We start from the raw sequence: 12,445 nt of genomic DNA, 5'->3' as shown, positions 1-12,445 counted from the left end.
TCTCCAATATTATTGTTTTGAAGCTTCCAAATGCAGTCTTTTAGAAGAACGGAGCTTGCTTTGTTCAATTGCTTGCCATGAATTTCTCTCAGACTGATGATCAATCAGGCTATCTGGCTAGGCTATATTTATAGCAATTTTCTCCGACTTCAAATGTATCCCTGAGTTGCCTTTCCATCTTTTTTATTATTTTGTGGAGCGAAACATTGTTTTGTTGTAGCAAGCTAAAGTTAAGCTTTAGCTTGAGGGGGAGTGTTGTACCATTGCCGGCTGGACGTTTTGTCAATAGGAGGAGGGAGTGTTTGAGTGACAGGAGTAGAATCACCGGGTCATTAGGTGGGGAACAGATGGGCCAGAATCGCTAGTACCTTGTTCATTTGCCATTTCAGATTCAGCTTGGTTATCGTCTTCAGATTGTGAAAATTGACTATTACTACTTTCACCCATGCTCTGCTGGAAGTTTCAGACTTAGAAACACCTGAAACCTTGTCAGACTCCTTAGATGCTTTACTATTTGCATCTTGAACCTTTCTTGCAATATCTGCTTCCTTGTCAAAATCATCTTTAGAAGGAACATCTTCTACTACGACACCATTGGTATCACTATCATCTCCATGATCAGATTGTTTGTCAACATGCTCGACATCATCCTCAGTACCCAGTCAACAGCTATGAGACGAGTCCCAAACTATGATCCATTGAGTTTCCGAATGGCACTTTCATGTGGCCCTTGCTTCCGCATAAAACTACCGCCTTTATTGTGGTTTCTATTTTCCTAAAATCTTAACCACCTTAATTGTGGTCCTTTTGCCACCTTCATTGCGGTTTCCATTTTCGTGAAATCTTAGCCACCTTCATTGTGGTCCTTTTTCCGCCTTCATTGCGGTTTCTATTTCTTAGCCACATTGTGTCCCTTTTTGCTGCCTTCATTGCAGCAACTTGAGATTTCTTTTTGGCCTAATTTGTACTCCATATAATTCCTCCCATGACAATCTTGCAGATCTTCTAACTAAAGGGATAAACAGTAGCAACTTTGAAAGAATTGTATTCAAGCTGGGAATGGAGAACACCTATTCACCAGCTTGAGGGGGAGTGTCAAAATATGTTTCTGTTTAATATCCCTCAAGTATAGGGATTCAGTTATATAGGAGTACTAGTAGGGATTTAGTTATATGAGTACTAATAGGGATTCAGTTATATAGGAGTACTAGTAGGAATTTAGTTATATATGAGTACTAATAGACTTGAGGGGGAGTGTTGTACCATTGCCGGCTGGACGTTTTGTCAATAGGAGGAGGGAGTGTTTGAGTGACAGGAGTAGAATCACCGGGTCATTAGGTGGGGAACAGATGGGCCAGAATCGCTAGTACCTTGTTCATTTGCCATTTCAGATTCAGCTTGGTTATCGTCTTCAGATTGTGAAAATTGACTATTACTACTTTCACCCATGCTCTGCTGGAAGTTTCAGACTTAGAAACACCTGAAACCTTGTCAGACTCCTTAGATGCTTTACTATTTGCATCTTGAACCTTTCTTGCAATATCTGCTTCCTGTCAAAATCAATCTTTAGAAGGAACATCTTCTACTACGACACCATTGGTATCACTATCATCTCCATGATCAGATTGTTTGTCAACATGCTCGACATCATCCTCAGTACCCAGTCAACAGCTATGAGACGAGTCCCAAACTATGATCCATTGAGTTTCCGAATGGCACTTTCATGTGGCCCTTGCTTCCGCATAAAACTACCGCCTTTATTGTGGTTTCTATTTTCCTAAAATCTTAACCACCTTAATTGTGGTCCTTTTGCCACCTTCATTGCGGTTTCCATTTTCGTGAAATCTTAGCCACCTTCATTGTGGTCCTTTTTCCGCCTTCATTGCGGTTTCTATTTCTTAGCCACATTGTGTCCCTTTTTGCTGCCTTCATTGCAGCAACTTGAGATTTCTTTTTGGCCTAATTTGTACTCCATATAATTCCTCCCATGACAATCTTGCAGATCTTCTAACTAAAGGGATAAACAGTAGCAACTTTGAAAGAATTGTATTCAAGCTGGGAATGGAGAACACCTATTCACCAGCTTGAGGGGGAGTGTCAAAATATGTTTCTGTTTAATATCCCTCAAGTATAGGGATTCAGTTATATAGGAGTACTAGTAGGGATTTAGTTATATGAGTACTAATAGGGATTCAGTTATATAGGAGTACTAGTAGGAATTTAGTTATATATGAGTACTAATAGAGATTCAGTTATATAGGAGTACTAGTAGGGATTTAGTTATATATGAGTAATCATAGGATTTGGTTGTTTAGTAATCTAGTATAAATATATCTGATGTATTACCAATATATTGAAGTTTCAATAAATATAATTTTATTCTAATTCTTGACACATAGGATCAATTTATAATCATAGAGATATCTTAGAATATCTCATTATTATTATGATTTTTGTTTCTGATTTAGGATTTAGTCTATGTTTCTCTATAAATAGAGATTAGTCTTGAGTCTTTTGGAATCAAGTTAGCATAAAGCTATTATCAATAGTATTCAAATCCTTATTATTTTCTCTCCTTATTTTCTCTAAAATCCCACAACTTCAACAAGTGGGGAAAAAAATTAATGATTCATTGGTATTCTAAAGTGACAATTATTTTGAGACAAATATTGCAAATGAGACACTTTTTATGAGACGGAGAGAGTAATCTTGAGAGTCCGAGATATAAGATGAGAAATTAATCTGGGAAGCTATTATAAGATACTCTAAAATAAGAAATAATAAGATAAGCTAAGATAATATCTAGATATTATTAGTATACTATATTTTCATATTTTATGTTAGGGCCTATTGTGAGGACAGTAAGACCTATTGTGGTTTGATATGGTCATTGGACACATAGTCTGTAACATTAGGTTGCTGATTCTGGGATGACATGTTAAAATTATAGGATTTAGGTTGTAAGGGCATGAACAAGAAAACAAACATAATAGTGATCTAAAGTCTACTGTGTATATGTTATTTTTGGAAACCTTAGTTGCCATCACCGTGGCCACCTTCGCTGCAAATGGGGGGAGGTATAGAGATCTCACTCAACTAAAGATAAGGCCTGAGTTATCCTTATAAAGCTTGGACAATCCTCACTCCCTGAGCTTAATTTTTGGGGGTTGAGTTAGGTCTAATCCAAATTCTAAGTTGGTATAGTCTGATTTTTCAATCATTTAGAAAATGGTCATAAGGCACTCTTATTTTTTTTAATGAATTTCTTATCATAATTGGTTGATATCAAGTTCTTAATTCTTTGTATAATCAGATTCTGCAACAAATGAGAAGTGATGTAGCTTTATTGACATTGGAAAATGGGGGTTCGCCTATTTCAAATCCTTCTACTGCAGCTGAAGATGCACGATTAGCGTCTCTCATTTCACTTGATGGAATATTAAAACAAATCAAGGTTCCAATATTATTTATGCAAATATGTTTTTGAAAGTTTGTGAACTGATTGTATATCAATAATTCAAGGTATTATTGAAACAGGATATAACAAGACAATCTAATGTGAACATCTTGAGCAAAAGTAAGAAAAGAGCACTGCTTGCATCTCTTAATGAACTTAAAGAACAGATGCCTTCACTTCTTGAAATTGATCATCCCTGTGCTCAGAGCCACATTGCAAATGCTTGCCATATGGTTGAGGTATGTAGAGTGTTAGGTTTATTGTATACTTTTTTAGCATAAATCATCTTGCCCATCTTTCGCTGGTATTTATGAGTTAGTAGCACTGATTTTGCTGAAAAAAACAACACCAAGTGTTTGCTATGATGTTTGGGACTAGAGTTGAATTTGTAAGCTACCTAAACTGATGAAAAATAATTTGGATTGATTTCCTTGGTGATGCCTGAATCCTCTATTATGTTATGATACAGCCAATTCCTGAAGAAGAAGACTGCATTCAAGATCAATCTCATGGTCACAAGCCATCGACAGATCTAGGCACTGGATCTGAAATTAATGTGACACAGTGGAATGTACTCCAATTTAATACAGGCACCGCCACACCATTTATAATAAAATGTGGAGCAAACTCAAATTCAGAACTAGTCATTAAAGCTGATTCTCGAGTTCAAGAACCCAAAGGTGGTGAAATTGTGAGGGTTGCCCCTAGACCATCCGTTTTGGAAAATTTGAGCTTGGATGAAATGAAACAAATATTTTCTGAACTACCTGAGGCACTAAGCCTGTTAGCCCTAGCAAGGACTGCAGATGGCACTCGGGCCCGATATTCTAGATTATTTAGAACCTTGGCTACTAAGGTTCCATCTCTTAGAGATTTGGTCAATGAACTTGAAAAAGGTGGTGCACTCAAGGATGTGAGAACGTGACCCATGAAAGCTTGATGGCAGTTTACTAGTATGCCTGAAGTTTGCCATGCTAAATTGCTAATGCTCTTTAAGTATTGGGTTATGTGGTGTTGCACAATTAGGGTTTTCTTTATTCTTGAGGAGGCAAAATCTGTGTACAATGATGTAATCGTTACTCCACGTTAATGTATTTAGTAGTAATTATTTTATTGTTATTTTTTTTTCTTGCAGTTTTGGCATGTGCAGTTGACCAAATACCTTGAATTAGACTTAATCTCTGTTTTCCAAATTCAAACAGCGGAACAAGTTTAGTGCACCCAAATTCGATTGACAGCTTTCCGTTTTGTTAGAATTAGAAAATTGCAACCAGAAATTACAGCTATATAATTTATAAATTCAGATTATCGGCAGTCAGAGAATCCTGAATTCACACATTCGGACCTCGATCATTTAGTTAAAAAAAAAGAGTAAGTTTTATCTTTATTTTATAATTTTTATATAATACAGAGTTTGAATATTAACCTTTCAATCTTGATTGAAAGGCTATCGTTGTGCCTGCGTGAATAGGATGAAGACACCTCGACTCTGGGCAATCTTTGTCCATAATTTATCTGCCTTACCGTGCTAAAAATGGGTTTTTATATCGGAAATATACTCAAATCAAATCTATTATAACAAGCTTTACTCTATATCTAATAATGGTGTTCTTAAATTGGCAAAAATATTTTACATTTTGTTTGGACTGTTCTTTAAGTTTTTTTCTCAAATCAGTCATTTGTGTTACATTTTGTCTCGACCGTTGGATTTATTAACATCTTCTATTAAAATAATTTCATGTTTGACATTTTAATTTATTACTTGGATTAAAATTTAGTTGACTCACATATCATTTTAATTGAAATCGAGTGGTTAATAAATTTTAATAAAAGATAAATTATTTGGGAAAATTTGAATTGAAATCCTTGTCGGAATAATTGAATAAAGAGTTTTGGAAGAGGAGGCTATTGGAAGTATAATTTTCCTCAAAATACAAAATATCTCCATTCTTATAATATTTTAAATATTAAAAATATATTAATTATAAATATTTATTTATCATTTTCTACAAAATGCGTCTCATAAAAGGAGTATGAGTAGTCTTCAAGAGAACATAAATTCAGGCCTTAATAGCATTATTGTACCACAACAACTGGTGCAAAAAATTCATCGCAAAGAGATATTTTTTAAAAATTAAATAAAAAATAGTATTGAAAATGAAACTATTATGCTCCAAAATGGCCCTCTTGTAGGAACTTCGAATATTAACTTAAATATTAATTGTGTGTGCTGTTAGTTTCATCAACGAATATTAAAATTAAGTCAATGATTCAATCAAATTTTAACCAAAATCAGTTAACTTGTTTGTTTTATTTCGTTTGAGTATTGTTGTGATGTTTTGCATTCTAAATTTTTATAAAAAAAAATTATTTGAGTATTTTTTTTTTAATGTTGTTTGAGTATTGTTTTACGTTATGTAAAATCAACACCAATATCTTAACGAAGTTATTACATTTTAGAGTTTTAAATAAATTTTTAGTTTTTATAAAATTATGAAATTTTATTTTTAATTCATCTAAAAAAAATCACATTTATAATTCTTACAAAATTATTATGTAAACATTTTTAGTTCATATTGGAACATCAACATATTTTTTAATATATTATTTTATATACATATTTACAATATTATAAAAAGTTCTTTTATAGAAAATAAATTCAACATTTAATTTTTAAATTTATATTTTAAGAACTTTTATCTTGAACATATGACATTTAAAAAGTTCATATTTAATTCATCCAAAATTATAGATTATAAATTTGTGTGAATGAACTTTTAATAATGTACTTAACATGCAAAATATCATTCAAAAATTTATAAGTTGAAGGATGTTTGGTTTGTTCTACCATGAACTAAAACAACTTATAAAATAATTTTGTAAAAATTTAAAAATATAATTTTTTTATATAAACTTAAAACAAAATTTTAGACTTTTATAAAACCAAAAATTATTTTAATCTTACATATTATTTCACAATATAGTATTATCTGAACGAAATTATTTTGGTCCTGTCATGACATTTCAATTTCAAAAAGTTGTAAAAGTAACAAAACATTAACGAACACATACCCTATATTTAAGAAAAAGACACTATAAAACCAGAAAAGGAGGACATGTATTGTATGTGGAAATTAATTTCCACATACTTTTTTAAAATGCGGTTAAAACAAAACCGCGCAAAATAATATGATGAGTTTTTATTAAATACAATAAAATTTATTTACATCGATAATACATATTTATTTAACTACTTTTAAAATAACTATAAGAGAATAAATTTATAGAAGAAATTATAGAAAAACATATTTTTTTAATTAAGATATGAATAAAAAAATGTGTATCTTTGAATTCAAGTGATTGTTACTCACAAATCAAAGTTAAATAACAAGGATTTCTTTAAAAAAATAATGCACTTAAAAGATTTGAAGGGATCACAAATTTAATAAACACTAGGAGAATGTTTAACAAATTAATGCCTTCAATCCATTATAAACTAACAGTGTTCAATTTGCCTATGTAAATATAGAATGTTATTAAAGTCTCTAAATTAAGTTTTTTTTTCTTCTCTCTCTAGACATTGAATATTGTATGACCTATTCACGTTCCAAGAAGTATAATATTTGGATTCTTTAAGATCCGACTTCATCTCTCTCTTTGAATTGAGTATTATCTACCTCTCTAGGTATTAAGTATTCTTTTACTTTCTCTCAACACATTAAGTATTGTAAAATCTCTCTAGGCCCTTAGAATTACAAGTTATGACTTCATTCGCTTCATGAGTTGAGTATTATCCGCCTCTCAAAGCATCAAGTATTCTTTTCTTGTTTCTCTAAGAATTTTTGTAAGGTATCTCCAGACCACCAGAAGTATAGTCTCAGGATTTTCTCAAAATCCGAATTCACTCGCCACTTGAGTTTAGTATCATTCGTCTCTCCAAACATCAACACCAATTGGTCTTCTCGACAATCTTGTAATTTTCCTTGCTAAGGAATACAAGTATTCTCTAAGTCTCTTCAGGATATACAACGTGTATTATTTAATCTAGTCTCACCAAGCTCTTCAACGCCTTTTCTTTACTAGCCTCGCCAAACTTCTTCACCAATTTGGTCTTCTCAATAATTTGGAGACCTCATTGCTAGGTAATATGCGTATTCTCTAAGTCTCTATAGACACTCCTTTTTACATGAAGGATTGTTGCCATTATCAAGTCATTTACGATCAAATAGTGAGTTTGTATGTGATGTGATACAAAATCATCTAAGATTCTAAATTTTTTAAAAGAGGATATTACAATTCAATCCTATATAAATCCAAGTTTTATACTGGAGGATATAAATTTAATTTCCCTGGTTGATTTATAACAAAATCTATTTCTCATAGAGATGATTTACAATTTATTTGCTCTTGCTCATTGGCTTTGTCCAATTGTTCCTTTCTATTGAATTTTTCCAATTTCTTTTCTCTTTATGATCTTGGATTCTCCATGTCATTTTCTTCTTTTTTCTCTCCATAGACATTCATTGGAACTGTCTCATGAGGACTTTTGTCAAGACGTTACTGTAATGAAAATGTTAATCATACCAACCATAATTACGTTTTATGTATGGATGTTCATCAACTTCAATATTTGATTTGAAGTTCTTTTAGAGAACTTGAGAAAAGAGTTGTTGAGAGATAGTTGTTAAAAATATTGTAGTTGATGTTGTAGACATCGAGCCACTAGAGTTGCATAAGTGACTCTACTTTAAATGTTGTCATTGTATGGTTAATTAATTCAAAACGTTATCAGTGATTCGACTTTAGAGCTTAGACTCACACTTTCAAAAGTGTGTTTGATATTCATAAAATATTTTACACATATAAGATGACATCATTACCAAATGCAAACTATCAAACGCAAACACTCATTCAACTTCTTTCGTTGAACTAACTATTTTTTAATCTTCAATAATAAGATATTCTTCGGACAGACTTTGTCTTTCAACGTGCTTTAAAGCTTGACGTTATCAGATGATAATGACTAAATGATCACTATAAGATGAACTCTACTCTTTTTGACTTTTCTTTATTGAATGTATTCTCTAAACACTTAAGCAAACTTCAAAAGATAAAACGTTTTCTTATTATATATTGTTCTGTTATCATCTAAACATCATGAATAAGTATTGTATCAAAAACAACTTGATTCCAACATGGTAGGATTCAATTCTTGGAACTAAATATGATTATTTATAATGATTGTTTTCTATAAGTATTGACATCTGCAACCGGTCGACCAATAAAAGTAAATAGCAACACTTAATAGATGTATAAATAAAGGTTTGCAAGATATGTGTTGAAATGAATATCACTCCGTCGATGGTGGGGAAGTTTTATTTGAACACGACATTTACTCTAAGCTTCTACTACAATGGATATTCAAGCTACCTCAAACTTTAATATAAAATGATTTTACGCCACATCCGATAAAACTCGTAACATTAACATGTAACTCCACTTTATAGCTACAATTTAAAGATATTTACAAAACCGTGAATTAAGATGTCATTACACATAGTATTTCTTCCAAATGTTTTGTCCTTTGTACTTCCTCAAAATATTCCTCCATAAAAAAGATATTTAAATATAACTTTTGTAATTTTTTTTATATTCGTTTTATTTTTTTTATTTTTATATTATCTTTTATAAATAAAATATTTTAGTCTTTTTTACAATTAAAATAAAATATATATCAATATTTAATCATTAGAATCTCTTATAACAAAAATTAATATGTCCACTATAGTATTATTTTAAATTACGTCAATTTAACTCAAAAATAGACTAACTATTTAAAAAAAATCTTCTTATATCGTCTTTGTAAAATATACACACTTAACAATCAAAATTCAAGTACACTTGTTTGAATAAAATGAGATATTAAGTTAAAAAATAAACTAATAAAAAATTGAAAGTTCGATCTCAATCATCAATAAATATTAATATTTGAGGTTAAAAAATATTATAATTAAAAAAATAATAATTATTAAATCAAAAGATAAATTACAAAAAATAAATTAAAAAATATAAAAGATCGAAATAAATATTTATTAAAAAATAAAATAGATATTTAAATAAATAAAAAAGTTTTACAGTAAGAAAAAAAAAATTGTATATAACCCGCGTTCTCCGTTACTCGTGACACTCATTCAAGTTATTACACTATCTAGTTACGAAAAGACAGACAAACAATGGACACAGATAACAACACAACCGGAGAAGCCACCGCCGACTCAGGACCCAACCACCCTCTTTTCCGTCCAGGCGTATCGCTTCTTTCCCGCCGTATCTTCAGCGGATGCCGTCTCTTCATCCAGCGCTGTCCAAGATCCGATCCAGAAATCACCTCCCAACTCGATCGAATGCTCGCCATCGTCGACGTCCTCGAAGCCGCATCTCTCCGACTGGGTCCCACCAAAAGCCACACTGACCACTACTCTATCCTCAAACTCAAACCCTCTGACGCCTCAAACCGCGACTTAGCACGTCAGCAGTTCAAGACCCTCGTCCGCCTCCTCGACCCAAACAAAAACAAATTCCCTTTCGCCGAAGAAGCCTTAATGCGAGTCCGTGAAGCTTGGTGCGTTTTATCAGACCCGGTTCAGTTAGACCGGTTCGAACGCGAGATTAACGGAACTAACGCTTCAACGGCGTCGTTTTGGACTATGTGTCCTTATTGTTGGTATTTGCATGAGTATGAGAGGAAGTATGAAGATTGTACACTTCGATGTAGTAATTGTAAAAGGACGTTTCACGGTACGGCGGTGAAGCCGCCGGAACAGGAGTCGATAGTGGAAGGGAAGGAGGAGTATTATTGTTATCATATGAGTTTGCCTTTGAGGTATCCTGTTCATGAACGGTGTCGTTTTGAATTGGGGGGTAATGGTGGAAAGAGGATGAGGATTAAAACTGTGGCTAATAGGAGAAGAATGAAAGGGTTTGTTGATCCTGATAGTGAATCGGATTTGGAGATGGATATAGAAAAGTGAAATCGAAAACCCTAATTTCTTGTGTGATGTTTCTTTTTGGGTATTTTTGAGGGAAAAGGGGGAACTTTTGTTGTGGATTATGTGTTTTTATTATGTTGTATGGAAAGAGGCATATGCATTGCTTGTATGATACAGATTTTAGCAATGTAGCTTCAACTTATTGTGTTTTGTACATATTTTTAAGGACTAATTGAGTTGACAATGTATGTTTTACTTATGAGTAACTTGAGAGGATGTGATTCTTCTTTTCTTGATGGTTTGATTTCTTTCTTCAGTTTGTTTTGTTGGAAGTATTGTTTGTTTTCTACTTCCTTTAGCTTGATGATGCTCAAAAGCTATGTTTTTGGATTTTGCTCATAAAGATGGGTATGAAGTGTTCATGTTGTGAACAAAAGTTTACCTTAGGTTATCGTCTCAATTCAAGGCCTAGGCCTAGATATCCATCTAATCTTTAAAGAAGGAAGATGAGGTTTTTTTTATTTAAATACTCATTTTTTTGAAAAAAGTAATTAAAATAACTCACATAAATATGACCATTGAGTTCGCATCATGATAATGCAATTATGTATTAAATTTAATTTTTTTTAATAATTGAATAATTGTTAATTTAAAAAATATAAAAAATAAAATTATATTAATAAAATAAAATATATTAAATTGAAAATATATAAATATAATTTTATTTTGTTAATAATTTCTTTTTGTTTTATTTAATAAATAAAAATTAATAACACTAATCAAAATAAAATATTATCAATTTAATAAATAATAATAATAATAATAATAATAATTTTAACATAAAAATAAAATATATTTAATAAAAAAAATATATAGTGCAGTTGAATAGATATCTTAAACTAAATAAAGCGTCCATAATATTTATAGATAAAATAGCAATACAATTCTACTTTTTTAACAATTCATTTTTATTTTTCATTCAATTTAATAAAAAAAAAAATAATAATAATAATAATAATAATAAATAATTAAATATTGTTAATACAAAAAAAGAAATTAAAAAACTAAAATATATTTCATAAAAAAATAATATATGAAAGTTAATGTAGTTGAATAAATATATTCAAATAAATAATAGATTAATAATATGTCACAAATAATAAATTAATAATGTGTCATCTTATCTTGACACGGATTCAAAATCTCACGATGGAATGACTGAGATAAATGTAACTAACTGCATTTAGTCACCCTACATCAAATTTAAATCATCAAAAATACATTTAACATAATTTTATATTTTCTAAATTACAAAATTGATAAGATGGGTCTTATTTACTTTAATAATTCACTTGAGCTTACACAATGGGAGGTACTGCCCTTATTTAGCACCAAACTAAATAAACATATTTATTGTGAAAAAAAAAATATTGAATGTTTATTAAGGAGAATGACAATATAAACACTCTCATTATTTTTTTATAGATTCAGCTTAATAAGTTATATTAAATAAATAAATATTATTAAAATATAATAATATAAAGTTGTTTGTGATATTATTTAATAATTTATATTTAAAATATTAGATTGAAAAAAATAAATACTTCGTAAAATATTAATATTAAAAATATAAATAAATGATATGCGTTTCGTTTAAACGTTTAAAATAGAGTCTTAATATGATTTTGGTTATAAAGTCCTTTGCATGTCCCGTGCTATCACTTTTTTAGGATACGAGATAGTTTAAGTTTGATGAGCAACAATTCTAAACGGTAGAAAATTTATGGAAAATTTTTAATTATGAATGACATTTGAAAAGATGGAGGGACGAAATAGCTAGCTATCAGTCTTGTACTACCAAAGTAGTTGTAATAGTGAACTATAGGTGTATAATTCATTATTATACTGCTATACACATCATTCTTCTAGTCTAGTAAAGTAAGGCTAAAACGTGTGATTTTCTTCTAATTTAATGCTTCAAAAACCACGCCAGGAATGC

The 12,445-nt window shown here is 30.7% G+C and overlaps 2 protein-coding genes across 3 annotated transcripts in view; both read left to right on the top strand.

The window, feature by feature from the left end:
* The window catches only part of LOC101494415 (kinesin-like protein KIN-14B), a 38,268-nt gene extending 33,677 nt beyond the window's left edge, over positions 1–4,591 (top strand). For both annotated transcript variants that reach the window (XM_004509627.4, XM_004509626.4), the window contains 3 exons: positions 3,314–3,454; positions 3,538–3,696; positions 3,927–4,591. In XM_004509627.4, coding sequence (XP_004509684.1) covers positions 3,314–3,454; positions 3,538–3,696; positions 3,927–4,382 — 756 coding nt within the window. In that variant the 3' untranslated portion in view covers positions 4,383–4,591. The remainder of the gene's footprint in view (positions 1–3,313; positions 3,455–3,537; positions 3,697–3,926) is intronic.
* A 5,039-nt stretch (positions 4,592–9,630) lies between these two features.
* LOC101493786 (uncharacterized) lies at positions 9,631–10,742 on the top strand. The gene has a single exon (XM_004509624.4). The coding sequence runs from the start codon at positions 9,691–9,693 to the stop codon at positions 10,486–10,488; it is 798 nt and encodes a 265-aa protein (XP_004509681.1). The 5' UTR covers positions 9,631–9,690; the 3' UTR covers positions 10,489–10,742.
* Positions 10,743–12,445: the final 1,703 nt, after the last annotated feature.

Source organism: Cicer arietinum, chromosome 7 (assembly GCF_000331145.2).
Source record: "Cicer arietinum cultivar CDC Frontier isolate Library 1 chromosome 7, Cicar.CDCFrontier_v2.0, whole genome shotgun sequence".
Classification (NCBI taxonomy): domain Eukaryota; kingdom Viridiplantae; phylum Streptophyta; class Magnoliopsida; order Fabales; family Fabaceae; genus Cicer; species Cicer arietinum.
Note: the sequence above shows the minus strand (reverse complement) of the source record. Positions and strands in the feature narration are given on the sequence as shown.

Bases quoted from the DNA above. Each gene is read 5' to 3' on its own strand.
- LOC101493786 (XM_004509624.4), top strand. From the start codon at position 9,691: ATGGACACAGATAACAACACAACCGGAGAAGCCACCGCCGACTCAGGA.